At 45.5% G+C, this 17,014-nt stretch overlaps 1 protein-coding gene across 2 annotated transcripts; it reads right to left on the reverse strand.

The window, feature by feature from the left end:
- Positions 1-8,308: 8,308 nt before the first annotated feature.
- CNGA4 (cyclic nucleotide gated channel subunit alpha 4) lies at positions 8,309-15,097 on the reverse strand. 2 transcript variants are annotated; one of them, XM_005578815.5, is made up of 6 exons: positions 14,885-15,097; positions 14,668-14,769; positions 14,359-14,465; positions 13,437-14,082; positions 12,364-12,713; positions 8,309-10,207 (listed from the first exon to the last, which is right to left on the reverse strand). In XM_005578815.5, exons 1-6 carry the CDS (start codon positions 14,944-14,946, stop codon positions 9,747-9,749), a joined length of 1,728 nt encoding a protein of 575 aa, XP_005578872.1. In that variant the 5' UTR covers positions 14,947-15,097; the 3' UTR covers positions 8,309-9,746. The 2 variants fall into 2 exon arrangements, 1 of the variants encoding a protein (XP_005578872.1); XR_012423457.1 differs by lacking the exon at positions 8,309-10,207 and having other exon boundaries at positions 12,581-12,713; positions 13,340-14,082.
- Between the last annotated feature and the right edge of the window lie 1,917 nt (positions 15,098-17,014).

Here is a 17,014-nt window from a genome sequence, read left to right on the forward strand (position 1 = left end):
GCAAAAAATGCACATTATGACTAGGTAGTATCTGTAGGTAGAAGTGATATATGCAGCTTCCACATCAAGGCCTTAAAGGAGAGAAATGGACCTTCTCTTCCTCTCTGCCCCTATGGGAGGGCAATAGGAATAGGAAAGCAAGCCACCTTCAATCCTGTAGTAAGGGTAACATATTAGGGATGGCAGAATGACAAAATGGAAGGAGTCTGGGTCTCCTATACTCTCAATCCATTTTATCATCCCTGGTTCTTCTGCATGAAAAAGAAACTACAGTCTTAAGTTCTTACAATTTTTTTCTCTACCGTCATGGCAACCTAACCTACATCTTAACAAGACAGTTGTTTGTAGGTTTGGTAGGGAGCTGCTGTCTGATAGTTTTTATTTTTGCTATGAAGTTGGAGATCTGGTTATCAGAGAGTGGTGTGTGTGTGTGTGTGTGTGTGTGCGCGTGTGTCCGTGTGTGCATGTGTGTGTGTGTGATGAAAATTTTTAGTAGTCAAGATGGTTTAAGAAAACAATATATAATGGGAGAAGGGAAAGGAGACCTGAGGAATGTAGTGAGATAATAGGAAAATACTGAGGGCTCACTTAAGGGTTGATGACTACGAATTTCTAGTGGGATCAACTTCTCAGCAGAGCTCGGCTGGTTGGACGCAAGCAAGGAGAATGTTCATGGTTCAGTTCATCCAAAGTTGGAATTTTACCAGATGAACGGAATGGCAAAATAAAGGGACAAGTGTGAAATAATGAATCATAAAATCTCAGCTGGACGTGGAGAAGAAAAAATTATATTCCAAGGGTCTGGCTCCTGCCCTTGTTACTGCATTTGGAGATAGGGCCTTTAAAGAGGTAATTAAAGTTAAATAAGGTTATAAAGGTGGGGCTAGAACTGTTGTCATTACAAGATGGGGAAGAGATACCAGATATCTTCCCATCCACCATTTCCCTCATCCCCTCCCACCCCTTCCCCCTGCAAGCCACACACAGAGGAAAGACCATGTGAGGATGCTGTCTGTAGGCGGCCCTCACCAGAAATTGAATGTGTTGGTACCTTGATCTAGGTTTTCTAGGCTCTAGAACTGTGAGAAAATAATTTCTGTTGTTTAAGTCATCTAGTCTGTGGTGTCTTGTTTTGGCAGCCTGAGCTGACTAATACATGCCCCTTTCTCCAACAGTTTCTCAGACTTCTCGCCATATTACTGTCATTACTTACTTTCTATCTTTTCTTTACTCTTACACCCAAACACTGGCTCTAGCTGGATGGTCATACTTGGCTTGAGGAGCCTCAAATATCTTATATTTTCCTTATGGATGCCATGTTTTCATTATCTTTGTATCTTGCTCATATTCTCCCCTCTAAGTAAATGCAGATGGGTATGGAAGGTGAGGGCTAGGAGATGGCATGTGTAGATTGATTTCAAGATGTTTTGTAAAAGGGAAAATAAAAAACAAGAAATAGCTATAGTGAAGAAGGGAGGGGGGACAGAGGATGGAGGGGAAAGGAATGAAAATGCAGTGCTAAAAGGGTAGAACTCATTTCTCGAAATCATGAAATTACATCTATACTTCCTTTGCTAGAGATAAGCCAGCATTTTGGAGAGAATGAGATATCTCAGGGCAGGAAAATAGGGATGCTTTAGATCAGAGTAAGGAGGGAATTGCAAAGCCAATATGGGCAAAGCCATATGAAAGAGACTTGGACCCTTGTCCAGGAACAAGTCAGAAAACTAAGAGGTCAAGGAAGCACATGCAAGAGGTCCTGAAGTAGGCTTGGGCTCAGTCCTGAGGGACTCTGTCTTTCTAACTCAAGCCTTCACCTGACCAGGTTGTTCGTTATTTGGTTTTAGTTTTGGTTTTGGTTTTTTAGAGGGGGATTTTGGGCCACCTAGCTTGACTCTTGTAGCTAGAACAATTTACTTTCCCTTTTGGGAAGTCTCAATCTCCCATGGTACTGCCCCATTGGCCCAAATGTGGGCACATGATCCTTCTTTAAATACTCTATATCATAACTGAGATAAGAGGGGAACATTTAAATAAAACTTCAGTAAATATTCATGGGAAACAACTGAAGAGAGCAGAACATAGTGCCTCATGCACAGTGCCAGATAAGCTGCTTTATAAGGTACTGCTTATTTTAGGTAGCTTGCAAGGTCCACAAAATATCAGTGCTTTTAACCAGGAAACCCAGTGTTTACATTCCCAGAAGTGTGAGGGTCATGTAATAGGCTCTGCCTCCAGCACTCCTGGTTCTGACGCACACACGTACAGCTAGGGTCTGGTGCTAGGAGAGAAATCAGCTACAGTTCAGTCTTTGGGGTGCCCAGCTTGCCCTTTTCTCCATTGGCTCAGCCCTCCCTCTGTGTCTGATTAGGCCACCTTCTCCTCATATCTTTCAAGACCTTCTGTTCTCTGCATTTCTATGATGTGCAGACTTTCTTCTGTGCTGAGCTCCTACCCACACATTCCCTGCCCATGCAGGAGGCCCTTCTCTTGGGATGATTAAACAGAGGGAGCCAGCTGAGAAGGCAGATGGGCTACAGCCAGAGCAGGCAGGGCTATTGAGCAGACAAAAGAAACCAGGACAAGGACTGGCCTTTCAGATGCTTGGGGCTTGTGTTGGGGAAGAGCAGAGGCACCCATTCAGGGGCTGACTCTGGCTGGATACTTACTTGACTTCAGATGTAGACCCTCACGGGTAGGCCAAGAGAGGCCTAGATCTCCCAGGTCAGGGCCTCACTCAAAGGTTAAAAGAGCCAACAGAAGATCATTCTGAGAGAAGGCTTCCATGAACGCATATAAGCTAATAGCCTCTGGGACCCTGTCTGTTGGACATACTGGTGAAGAAAAGGCTGAGGACAACAGGCCAAGGTATGGGAACTGAAAAGGTGGAGACAGACACAGAGAGGGTTCATGTGAGCTAGTAGTGAGAAGCACAAAGACTTTTCAGTCTGTGGGGAGGGCAGTCTGAATGTTCCCAGTCACTCATTCAGTGGTGCTGCCTGCGACAGGGCTGCTTTAGGCTCTGATTAGTACATCCTCTTCAGTAACATCTCTCAGCATTACCACTGGTATATTTCAGTCATTGTGACAAAAGCTTAAACAAGAGCAGTTGAGATCATAATTCCCCAACATTGTTGCCTGTCCCTAAGATTCCATTTCTCCCTGAGAAATTCTCCAAGGTTTTCAAGGCATTGCAATCCTAAAATCTGGGAGGGAGCTGGAAGGAAGGAAGGAGGAAGTGCCTTCTGCTCTCTGCTGGCCAGACCTGGTATTGCCTGCGTAACCTGGAGGCCCTGCCAGATGCCTGGAACAAATAGAGCAGGACAACCTGTGCCCAGGGCCCTCAAAGACACAGTAACTGCTAGAGGGACACGAGTAATAGCCATAGCTACTGTTAATTATTATGAAATTATCACCTTCTAGGCACTAGTAGGCAGTTTACATTCATTATCTTGTTTAGATTTTTAAATCTTCAGCATTTCTCTAAACAACCCTGAAAGATTTTGAGGAAGAGGCTGAGAGTCCCCCAGCTAGGAAGTGATGTTTCAGAACTAAAATACAAGTCTGGTTGGCACCTAATGCATGCTGTTTTCTATATGTTGTACTTTAAGGCCAGCCTAACATTTGCCCTGACTTGGGTCATGGCTCTGATCCCAGCTCTAACCCAGCTTGACCACATCCTCTGATCCTAGCCTCAAGCCAAACTCCAGCTTAGCCCAAACTAGAATCCTCTCACCCTGCCTCCTGCTTCTGACTCCTAGTGTTTGCACCAGGATTAAACACTCCACTGGATTGAAAGGCCCCTTTCCCTAGGAATCTAATTTCCTCCCAAGCTTGATACTTTATTTCCATCTGTCTTATGAGGCTAGCAGCCAAACCCCAAGAAAGAAAGGGTGGGGTATGGTGGGTCTAAGAAGATTCTGTGGGAGTGTAGCTAACTGGGAACACCAAGGAGGAGTCTACATCCCAAATCTTAGCCAGACTGGGGTTTCCTAAGGGTCATGACCCAAGGAAAGAAGTAAACGAGGCCCCAGGTCCTGTAGGAGGGAACAGAGCTAAGCCTGAAGCACTGGGGCTCTCAGAAGGAAGGTCCTAGAACAGTCTTGACACCTCTATAGAAATCTAGCAGTGACTCTCCAACTCCTGCCCTCCTCTCACAGCTGTATTTTGTGCAGACCCTGCGGCTGGAATTGGGAGCTCTTATCCAGAGTAGCTGATGGTCCTTTATCTTTGCTGGCAGGCAGCCTTGCCAGTGACTCACAAGCTTTCCCTGGCACAGCTGGCTTCTTCCCCCTGGTTACTGCAGTTACTACCCCTGACAGTCATTCTCAAGCAGGGAAGAGCTCGCTTGGCCCTGGCCTCAAATCAGGTGATTCCTTTCCTTATTTCGCTAAAAGAAACAATATGACAGACCTGGGCTTCATTCCTTGTGACTTAGGGACCCTGTGATATTGGGCAAGTTATCTAATCCCAGAATCTTGCTTTCCTAATTTCAAAATGGGGTAGCAATGACATCTTTCTCATACAGTTGTAAGGATTGAGACAATGCACTTAACCCAGGATCTGGCATAAAGAAACTTCTCAATAAATCAGATCTAATATCTTTAGTGGCTCTGTGGGCTTCAGATTCCTGATCTGGAAAGATGAGCATCATCATCATCATCATCATAGTATTAATATAATAATTTAAATTTCCTCACACTGTTTTAAGAACCAAATCAGATAATACATGTAGAGCAGTTTGTGAATTATTCCACAATAGTGTGTAAAAAATTAGACATTTGATTTTCTAAATCAGATAATTCTCATCCAAACTTTTAAATACTTACTTTATGAAAGATCTATCTATCTATCTATCTATCTATCTATCTATCTATCTATCTATCTGCCTACCTATCATTTAATTTCAATAGTTTTGGGGGTACAAGAGGTTTTTGGTTACATGGTTAAGTTCCTTAGTGGTGATTTCTGAGATTTTAGTGCACTCGTCACCTGAGCAGTGTACACTGTATCCGACATACAGTCTTTTATCCCTTACCCCCTCCCAACCTTCCCCTTGAGTCCCCAAAATTGATTATATCACTTTTATGCATCCTCATAGTTTAGCTTCCACTTGTGAGAACATGCAATATTTAGTTTTCTATTCCTGAGTCATTTCATTTAGAATAATGGTCTTCAGCTCCATCCAAGCTGCCAAAGACATTATTTCATTCCTTTTTATGGCTGAGTAATCTTCCATAGTGTATACATACCACATTTTCTTTCTTTCTTTCTTTCTTTCTTTCTTTCTTTCTTTCTTTCTTTCTTTCTTTCTTTCTTTCTTTCTTTCTCTCTTTCTCTCTCTCTCTCTCTGTTTTTTTTTTTTTGACAGAGTCTCCCTCTGTCGCCCAGGCTGGAGTGCAGTGGTGTGATCTTGGCTCACTGCAACCTCCACCTCCCAGGTTCAAGCTATTCTCTTACCTCAGCCTCCCGAGTATCTTGGATTACAGGTGTGCCATCATGCCCAGCTATTTTTTTTTTTATTTTTAGTAGAGATGGGGTTTCACCATGTTGGCCAAGCTGGTCTCACACTCCTGGTCTCAAGTAATCTGTCCACCTCCACCTCCCAAAGAGTTGGGATTACAGCCGTAAGCCACCTTGCCTGGCCTTACATACCACATTTTCTTTATCCACTTATTGGTTGATGGGCATCTAGGTCGGTTCCATATCTTTGCAATTGTGAATTGTGCTGCTACAAACATGTGTGTGCATGTGTCTTTTTCATATAATGACTTATTTTCCTTTGGGTAGATACACAGTAGTGAGATTGCTGGATCAAACGATAGTTCCACTTTCAGTTCTTTAAGGAATCTTCATACTGTTTTCACTATATGGGAGATTTAATCTCAGTTGTGTTTTGGGCTTTCTTCCCACTCTCTTTCCCAATTTAGGGCCTTACAAAAGTCTCTGGGGCTTTTATGTTGAACAGAACATCTGGGGCAGGGCCTCTGGTCTTTGGAGCATGCTGATAATGCTGGTATGTGCCTTGTTCAAGCTTGCACACTTCTAGGGTAATGCTGGTATGTGCCTTGTTCAAGCCTGCACACTTCTAGGGGGTGCTGCTCTGAGTCTCCAGTACCTGTTCTGGCATAGTGATCATTCTCCAGTTATTTCCAAAGACTCAACTCTAAGTGTTCCCTATTTTGGGCCCTCATAGAAAATGGAGTCTAGGCTGCTTTTTTCCTTAGAAATCCTGTGGTGGAATTCTGACTTCTATTATTTTGCCCTCTGATGTTATTCCCAGGATTATGGAAAAGGGACATTGAGAATGTAATTAAGTTAGTTAATAATCAGTTGATCTTAAAATACGGAGATTATTCTGGATTATTTAGGTGAACCTACTCTAATCGGATGAACCCTAAAAAGGAGAGATCTTTCTCAGCCTGATAGTAGAAGGGGGAAATGAGAGATTTGAAGAATGAGGAAGATTTAATATGCCTTTGTTGACTTGAAGATGAAGGGGCCATGTGTCAAGGAATCAGAGATCTTTGTCCTACAGTCAATGGAATTCTGCTAACAACTTGAATGAACTTGAAGGCAGATTCTTCCCTACAGTCTCCAGGTAACAGCCTAGTCCAACTGAAACCTTGATTTCAGCATTGGGAGGCCCCGAACAGAGGTCTAGTTGACTGACACTGTGCTTGTATTTCTAACTTACAGAACTGTGAGAATAAATGGGTACTGTTTTAAGTTGCTAAATTTGTGGTAATATGTTATAGCAGCAGAAAAAAAAAAAAAAACCAACGTGCACACACACACAAAACAAACAAACAAACAAAAAACCCCACAAAACACAAAACAACAACAACAACAACAACAACAACACTCTCAAGAATCTCATTCCTTTCCCTTGTCTTAGGGAATCTCCCCTCCGCAGAAGAAACTTCTGCTTCTTAAACTCTTGTTAAGCTCTCACAGACAACTGGGTACAATTTACCTCTAACTACATCATTTGTGAAATCCTAGGAGCCCTATTTTTCAAAAACAAAATCTTGGCTGAGCGTGGTGGCCCACACCTCTAATCCCAGCACTTTGAGAAGCAGAGTCAGGCAGATCTCTTGAGTCCAGGAGTTTGAGACCAGCCTGGGCAACATGGCAAAACGCTATCTCTGCAAAAAATACAAAAATTAATCAGGCGTGGTGGTGCACACCTGTGGTCCCAGCCACTTGGGAGGCTGTCGTGGGAGGATTGCTTGAGCCAGGGAGGTAGAGGTTGCAATGAGCCAAGATGGCACCACTGCACTACAGCCTGAGCAACAGAGTGAGACCTATCTCAAAAACAAAACAAAACAAAGAAAACCCCAAGACCCCCACAAAATCTCTGGCAAAAAGTTTCTGTTAATTTCTGCTTCTGATCCTGTAATTCAAAAGGTTTAACTTTTAAGGGACAAAGATTTAGGTCCTTTCTTATGATGGGAGGAGGGATAAAATCAACAAAATCCAAATGAAAATTTTAATAAAATTTTTGGCCACATTTATAAGTGTATAGCCTAGTGCTTGATACACATTAGTTAATATTCTTTGGACTAAAAGAATTTATTTTATTTCTTGGTTATTCCAGGAACTTAAAATTGTGTTCACTTCTGTACATCCTGACCTAATTCTACTCAGCCTGTCCCAAATTGCCCAAATACTGTCTTCAACAGGGTGAAAAAACCAATTCCACAACTAGAGGACCTCAGAAAGCAACTGATGCTATTCAAGGTGTCTTATGATACGGTGGCTCCACCATGAAGATTCTGATCTCCTCATCCTGGAATAGCAGAGGCCAAGCAAAACGGATAGCTGGCCCTTTGAGAGTTTTGTTTCCGCCACCACAAAATGCCAGATAACCAGTTATCACCCTGCTAGTGCTATAGACCAGAATTAGATGGCATGGCAAAGGCCAACTGTTCTAAGAGAGCCTTCACTGGGCACAGGTGTGCACATTGTAATATGTCAGTGAAAAACTTGTTCTCAACTCCTTAAATCCATCAGATGCCACCCAAATGGCCTTTACGATGTACCCATCCATTCTAGTTCAAGACGATAGGAGGGCAGAGATGACAGAAAAACCTCTCAAGAAATTGACACACATCTTCCTCCAACATTTATCCTCTGTCTGCTTCAACTCTCTCTTCTTACCAAACATATATCTGGGTACTTACTAGGTATCAGGCACATCCCTGGGGACACAGAGATGAACAAGAAAAACCCAGTGTTGGCCTTGTGGATCTTATATTTCGTGCAGAAGACATATCACAAAAAACTATATATTTTAATATATATATTTTATTTTTGATTTTATTTTAATATGATTTAAAGGTGATTACCTCATAATCTCTCCTGAGAGTACAGATACATCACTCAGTTATATCTATAGGTTAAATCCTGGATATATTTTAAACTACCACCTGGCACAGCTCAGACCTCAAGACTGGCCAGGCCCTGGAGGAGCTGCAATGGTGACTCAGGGTGAATCTGGTTCAGATGTGACTTCAGACTCCTCCCCATAGACCCTATGATACCTTTCCTGCCCCAAGTACAGACCTCCTTCCAAGTATACCAGAGTCAACTCCAAAATTCCCAACACCCTCATCTCTAATTGCCTCTGACCGTAATATTCCACTGAACCTAGTCTCTCCCCTATGTTTTGGAATACTGTGCAAAGAAGAAGGGCTGGATTTCCACCAGCACCAACACCAGTTCCAACAACTGTCATGGTATGGCTGGGCCAGGTGAATGGTCCTGTTGGAACTATTCACCCTCTTTCTGTTGGGAGAATGGAACTATTCTTCTCTTGGAATCAGCCCTGAACACAGGGAAGCCCTGGATCTAGGCTCCAGGGCTGGCCAGAGGGAAGAAAAAGAAGAAGTATCTGCTCTGGCCCATTTAACTAGATGAAACCTCTCAGAGCTTATAAATCGAGAACATATGCTCTGGTGTGGGATGCAAAGGCCAGTGTGCATGGGCACTGTTACAGCAGTGTGATGTGAGAGCCTGCTTTGCCTAGGCTGAATATTGATTCTCTATTCTTAAGGTACCTCACCTCTGACTCTAACCCACTAGATACTACACAGTTCATGCTCATCACCTCTGAGACTCAGAATTCAGGCTTCAGAGTTCAGAATTCAGACAGAATCCATCCCGGCCCACCATTGACTTTGCCTTTTCTTTCCAGCCCCATAAATGCTTAGGGAGGAGGCAAATACTTTATTGAAGTGCAACTTTCAGGGTATACTTGTGAATCGCCCATATGGGAAACATTCAAAAGACATCTTAGACCTAGAGGGCCCAGGGTGTGCTTTTGTGTTTTCACAAGTGTGTGCACACCTGTGAAGGGCATCTGTGTCTATTGGTGTATGACTGCCAGCATATGTGTGTTTAGGAGGTGCATGACTGAATGTGTATATATTATGTAGGTGTAAGATACATCAGTGCTTGTGAGAAAGCATGTGTGCTGTGTGCTCTGAGAATGGAAATTCCAGAGCATTTTAGATGGAATGCACAGTCTTGGGGCCAACAGGTCTATGAGCAACTGTGTGTGTGTGTGTATTGGTAAGTGGGGGCTGAATGTACACTATACTCCTATGTCTCTAACTGGGCATCTACAGACCAATTTGCTCCTGTGTCTGTGATCCCACAGACAGGATGACAGAGTTGCAGCAATTAGGCTTTACTACAACTGGATTCACTAGGAGGTGGGAATCCTGGGGATAGGCATGGGGTCACTCTGGACCTGGGGGTCCCTCCTGCGTGGCCCTGCCCTCTTCATCTTTGGAAGTTCCCTCCCCAGGCTCACCCTCGTCATCAGCCTCAGCCAGGTCCTCAGGCATCGGCCACTCTCGAGTCTGCCACTCCAGCCGCTCAACGCGGTAAGCAATCTTAAGTGCGCTGGACTCCAGCTCAGCCAGGAGGCGAGCAAACTTCGTCTGTAGATCATCCAGTTGCTGGTCTAGGCCTCGTAGCCGGGACTCTGTGGCCTCCTGCAGGGCGATCTCAGCTGCCTCAGCATTCACGTCCAACTTGTTCATTTTCAGCAGGATCTCACGTCCCTTCCCTTCCATGACGGTCTGTGCCTGTGGATACTCGCTCAGCACCTCCCGCAGGTCCTCCTTGCTCAGGCAGAATAGGTCTGAATAACCTATGCTCTTGATGTTGGCTGTGCGGCGGTTCCCAGACATATTCCCTGTGGCCCATGGGCAGATGGAGGATAGTTAGCAGGAGGGTGAGAAGGTGGCATTTCACTCCTGAACCAGGGCCTTCACCTCCATATTTGTGCTTCTGAGCCTCTCCTTCTGCCTCATTAATTCTTTCATTTAGTAAAATACTGGGGACCAGGCTCTGTGCTGGGTGGGTATCAGTGACCTGCCTCAAATAATTCAGTCTAGAGGAGATACACTTATATTGGAATAGTTGCATAACAGTATGGCTGGTGCAGTGCAGACAAATTCATCAGGTGTTGTGGAAAGGCAGGCAAAGAACCCCTACCAAACTATAAGGCAAGGAATTTAGGGAAGTCTGGAGGAAGGGATGTCCTAAGATATAATTTGAATATTTGTCCCTGCCCAAATCTCATGTGAAATGTAATCCCCAATGTTGGAGGTGGGACCTGGTGGGAGGTGATTGGATTATGGGGGCAGATCCTTCATGGCTTGATGCTATCCTTGAGATAGTGAGTCACGAGATCTGGTTGTTTTGGTTGTTTGAAAGTGTGGCACCTCCACCAACCCTTGCTCCTGCTCTCACCATGTGACATGCCTGCTCCCCCTTTGCCTTCTGCCACAATTATAAGCTTCTTGAAGCCTCCCTAGAAACTGAGCAAATGTCAGCACCATGCTTCCTGTAAATCCTGCAGAACTGTGAGTCAATTAAACCTCTTTTCTTTATAAATTATCCAGTTTCAGATATTTCTTTACAGAAATGCAAGAACAGTCTAATACACCTGAACTGAGTAGGAAGTAACTAGGGGGAGGAGGACAAGTTGGGGTAGGGCAATCTAGCCAGAAGGAGGAGCAGGAACAGAGGGAAGTGGGTAGAAAAGAGTCAGTTGGATGCATAAAATAGTAAGCAGCTCAGAGTGGGAGAAGTGCAGAGTGTGGGGACGGTAGAGAGAGGGGAGATCTAGGTCACGCTGGGTCTCATAAGCCATGACATGAAGTTCAGGCCTTATGCTGAGGGCAGTAGGAAACTATTGAAATATTTTAAGCAGGGAGCTGTGTGATATCCTCTGCAGTTTAGAAAGATGTTGGTGGAGAATGGGTGGGGAGATAGGTGAGGCTGATTATTGCAAAGTCTTAGAGCTAGAAGGACCTTGGACAAGGGAAAGGGAGCTACTATTTGTTGAACACTTGCTGTATGCCAAGCATTGCACTGGATGTCTCACTCACATAGCTCGTTTATTCTCACAGGTAACTCTGGGTTTTTATTATTATCCTCATTGGATAGGTGATTAAACTGAGGCCTAAATAGGGAAATGACTTGTCCAAAGTCAAACAGACAGCATCTTACCACATACAGGATGTGGAGCCTGAGGGGATCATTGGAGGACAGATGTGAGGCTTTCAGAATCCCTGAGTAGAATTCTCATGCTGAGAGAGCCAGAGCACATCCAGCCTCTCAGTCTGTGACAGTGTGCTCACCCCATTTGTAGGATTTCCTGCTTGCACGACCTCATGCCTAATACCTATGATTAGGCATAACAATTCCTACTGCACAGGGCTGATGAGAGGAAAAAGTAAGCCAGTAGGTAGTACCTGGCTTGGCCAAAGGTGATGGTCAGTAAATGGGAACTTCTTCTCTTCTACCTTTCTCTTTCCACTTGTCTGTAAAAAGGTTGTTCTTTCCACTCATCCCACATGTGTATACCTGTGAAACCTTGGGCAAATCACCCAACTTCACTGAGTTTGATTTCCTTATCTTTAAAATTGGGATAAGAATAGTACTTATCTTATAGAACTGTTGCAGGAATTTAACGAGTTTATATCATATGAAGCACTTAGAACAGGGCATGCAGTAAGCAGGTAATAAATATTAGCTGTTATTATTATTATTATCTTTATCACTGTTCACTAGTCTATTGGTGCTTCAGGTGAATATCCACAGAGCAAGTCTACTCTCTCTTCCACGAACCCACCCTGTTCACTGGTCTTGGCTCAGCTTCTCAGGGAATGGATCCTCTATGTGTTGGTTTTCTCCTGAGCCATCTAGTGACTCAGAGAAGGGCCAGGTTTCCTCAATCAGAAGTTTAGGCCTGAAGTACTATCTGGTCCCAGCACTGGGCTCTGTTGTTCCCCCCTCCCCCCACCCTGTCCTCGTCCCTGGAACAAATACTGGGATACCCACCTTTGATGTTGATGATGCTGATCTCCCCAAAGTAGAGTCCTGCACCGAGCACAGCATACTGTGTGATACCATCATCTGCCACCACGGCCAGTTGACCCTCTCGGATGATGTACATCTCTCGGCCAATGTCCCCTTTGCGGCATACATATTCGCCTGGTGAGTAGGTCTGGGGCTGCAGCTTCAGCACCAGCTCCTCCAGCAGGCTGGCTTCACAGTTCTGAAAGATCTGCACCTGGCTCAGAATAGTTAGGTGCACAGACACAGCCACTTCTGCCCGCAGCCGCTCAGGCAAGTGCTGTAAGATGGCTACCTCATTGGTTATCTTCTTGTTGATCTGCAGGTGCTGATACCTGAGAGTAAGGACAGTGCCATTTCCTTACCAGCCCTTTGTATGTCTGCCTCCACCCCTTCCATCAGGGCTCAGCTCAGCTCCAGCGAAGAATCTCACCATACTGAGATCTAACAGGGGTCGTGGGAGTACCTGACAGTTGGATCATCTGTTTTCCAGGGCATAGACACCTCTACCACTTTGCATAACCCTTCACCTCCTCCTGTCAGGCTCTACCCTACTCACCAATCAGTGATGTCTTGTTCCACCCCTACCCTTAGCTACCTCAGCCACCAAGGTCCCCCTCCTCTCTGGAGACCCTCTGCTCTCCTTCCCCAACTTTGTGACACTTCCTTTTGTTCAGTCCACAGTATGGATCACCATAGGTAGTCAATGATCTTGTTGCTGACCATTCTCAGGGGGATTGCCTTTCTTCACCCACTCCTTCCAGAGCCTTCTGAGCCCTACCAGGCAGTGGCAGTTCCCATTCCATGCTCTCCATATTATCCTTTTTTGGGTATGAGCTCCTCTCCCTTTCAGTCTCTTACCCACTCCCTCTCCCAAGTCCTGATTCCCTCAGTTGAAAGAAGTTTCCTCTTTCCAAGCCCCACCCAGCAAACCCACAGCTGAATGCTACATTTTGATTACCTTGCCTGGCTCACTAGGCACTAAGTACCCAGTCACCTCCCTCAGGTTCCATCACATACACTGGTCCCTGTCCTGGTCGGGAACCCCGCCTTCTCACCAGTCAATAACTCGCCGTTCCAGCTTGTGGTTGACGTGCTGCAGCTTCATGTACTTCTTCACCAGCGCATGATCTGGGTAGAAAGCTGCATCTGCAGTGTTCATGTTGTAGATGACAGAACTCATGCTACCCATGATGGTGGCGAAACCCATGACGGCCAGCAGGAAGTCGCCCACCATGAAGAAGTACTCCTCCTCCCGGGCTGGCGGCGGTGTATCGCCCACTGTAGTCAGGATTAGCGTGGAGAAGTAAAAGCTGTAGAGGTACTGGCGCCGCAGGCGCTCAAAGCCAGGCTGCGCGGGGCCCGGGTACACCCATGTGTCACGCCCGAAGCCCAGATACCGGGATAGGGCAAAGTATAGGCAGCTGTTCCAATGGATGACGACAAAAATGTAAAGCATCAGTTTGGCAATGCGAAAGGCATTTGGGTAAGCTGTGCGGGTCTCTGTGCGGTCGAAGGCCTCGAAGAGGCGGGGTGCGCGGAGAAAGCGGTTTAGCCTCAGGGTGGGTGTGTGCGGACCCAGCCGCACGTAGACCACGTCTGTGGGCATCAGGGAAGCCAGGTCCAACAAGAAACTCCAGGTGCGAACGTAGCGACTCGAGATCCTACCCTTGTCCACCACCAGGATGCCCTGTTCCAAGAATCCTGGGGAGAGGTGGCGGGTAGGAAGGGGACCTGCTGTAGTCAAGCTTGGACTGGGCATGAGCTGCCCAGGGCAGGCCAGGGAGACTGTCTGAAGGACAGGGTGGAGCCGGGTATAACTCTGCTCTGGGGTTTCTGGGGTGAGCACTGGGATACTCTCAGGCCTGGAGGCACGCGAAGGTGCTAGCATGGCGGGGGGTGCCTTTCTTGTTACTTCTCAAGTGGCTATCTTTAGGAAGGGAAGGTGGAACAAACGGTCATTCCTAGAAGCTCACTGACCTGTGTGGAAGCGCACCACAATGTCTAGTAGGTACAGCAGGTCACTCGTGTAGTCCAGCACCAACCAGGCCACCAGATAACCGTGCTGCAAGTCCGGGAAGCAGGCTCTGCAGGGCAGGGTTAATCATGATCGGATTAAGGGCACCCTCTGTGTGTGAGGCGTCTCCCTAAGGCCCTCAACCCTCTGTCTCAGACCCTCCCATGGAAGTTGCTCCTCCTCCCTGCCCCACCAAGGGTCTGCCCTTCTCCTTGGCCTCTCTTTAGTCCTCTTTTTGGCTTCCAGCCCCTCCCTTAGCACCCCTGCCACACCTGCACACGAGGATGATGAGGTTATACATGACTGGGAAGACCATTGTGTTCAGCCACCAGTAGTAGTAATCCCCAGATGGGTCCAGGACAGGCAGCGACTTCCTGTAAGAAGGAAAGTCTTGCTTCATTTATTCACCAGGTATTCAAAGTTGTAGTTGTGACTGGGGTACCAAGAGGAATGAGGAGAGATCCCACACAAGGGACCAGGACTTCTCACCTGTTCTTGGATGGGGCTGAGGGACTGGACTCTGTTGTCTTCACTTTGGTGTCCTGGCTCATAGTTCTGTGGTCTGGTGCTGGGGTGTGAGATATTCACACCCTCTCTGCCTGTAGGGGACTTGGGAGTTGGGGGCTAGTGCCTGACTGCCTGAAGGAGGCTGCCCTTGGGCTCCTGCTGTGACTTCTTTGTCTTTGAGGCTCTTAGCAACACAGCCAGAGCTAGCGCTACTGAAGGGGTGGAGACGGTCTAGCTCTAGCACTCTGCCTGCCCAGCTAAACACCTCTAATAAGATCCCTGGAGAAGGTGGGGGTGCATGCCTCAGAGGGAAGCCTGGGTCTTGTCTCTGTTTTCCTCCTCCCCTCTTTCCACAGCAACTGAGCTACATAGGTGTCCTCTGGGTCAGAAGACCTGAGTTTTAGTGTAGGATCAAACACTCTGTTTTATCTTTGTACATTCTCTGTTTGGGCCTCACTATTTATTTATTTAACAATTATAACTGAATGGCTCATCTATGTCAGGTGCTAAACTATTCTCCAGGGACAAAGAGATGTCTCTCACATGAGAAGTGAGCTCTATTTTTGTAACCTACATCCCACCCATATCTACCTCCACCTACATCTTCCCCCATCACACCACTATCATAGATAGTGCGATGGGGCCATCCTATGGTTCTTTTGTGTTCATTTCCTTCTTGTTACTTCTAGTACCTCATCCTACCAACTACTCCATGTGTTTTATGGTCCCTAATCTTTCAACTTTTCTCTTTTTGTGAACCTGCTTAAATATCTCCTACATCAAAACAAACACTATAAGTTCTCCCTCAACCTGATGTTCCTTTCACTGCTATCATCTTTCTCAGTCAACAAGTCAAAATCATAACACCCATAGGCAGGTGTTCTGTGTGCCAGGCCAATATTGTGCTAAGTACTAGGAATTGGAGATGAATAAGACACACTCTCACCTCTCCAGAAGCTCACAGTCTGCTAGGTGAAATAGTCAGGCCAGCAGGTAATTACACATTAGGTAATTAAACAGCAGCAGTCATTGCCAGGCTACTGATGAGTACTCTGTTAGGTGGATACACAGAAGGTTATTATAGTATCCATGAAGTGTCCCTACAGAGCCTGGGTTCTACAGGATGAATAGGAGTTGGGTACAGAGATGGGAGGGTGAAGAGCACTAGAGGCAGAGTGCACAAAGTGGGCAAAGGCATAGAGATATCAAAAAGCATGGGTGACTGGGCAAACATCAATTGGCTTTTTTAAGATGGCCTAGCGGGTAGCGGTGAGAGATGAGGTTGAATGATAGACAGAGGCCAGCTCAGGAAGAGTTCTGTCAGCCATGTTATAAAGCTTGGATTTTACCTAATGGCAACAGAGAACCTGTGAAGAGTTTTGCACAGTTCAGTGATAAAATCAGGTTTGTGTTTTTGGAGTGTTTCTTAGAAGAAAAACCTGTGGTCCCTAATTAATTTTTGTAAAACTCTCTTTTCCCATGGCTTCTTAATTTCTTTTTGAAAAGTATTACGCTTGTTAAAATAAAAAGACAATATTCAAAATAATGCAACAAAATGAATAAAATCCTTTGTGATGCCATAATGTCTTAGTTTTCTGTTTATTTTTAGTGTCTTTCATAAGCTCCTCTGTCTATTCCTTCTATGACGGTGTTTTTTTTTTCTTGGATTCTGTTCTAGGCTTTCCACTTTTGCCATCCTCCTAACGCTGTCTGGTTGATGTCAGTCACCCACAGACTTGCTTTCCCATACAGTGGCTCCCGAGAACTCTCCCTGAGCTGCAGTTTTCTATATGACTAACTGCTCACTGGATGTTCCTACTTGGATATCCCGCAGTCACCTTCAACCCATTGAGTCTATAACTGAGCTCATTATCTTCCTCCACTTTTTCTTCTAGAATTCCTATATATGCCCTTTCAGCAAAAAACCTATGACAGCATTTATTATTATTACTGTATAACATTGTGGCAGTTAAAAAAAATGTTCACAAATTCTTCGACACCAATCCCTTGTGATAGTTTCAACCAATAGAGTATAGCAGGAGTGATGTTGTATGACTTCTAAGGCCAGATCATAAAAGGCCATGCAGCTTCCCTCTGGTTCTCTTGGAATGC

The sequence above is a fragment of the Macaca fascicularis genome, chromosome 14 (genome assembly GCF_037993035.2).
Source record: "Macaca fascicularis isolate 582-1 chromosome 14, T2T-MFA8v1.1".
NCBI lineage: Eukaryota > Metazoa > Chordata > Mammalia > Primates > Cercopithecidae > Macaca > Macaca fascicularis.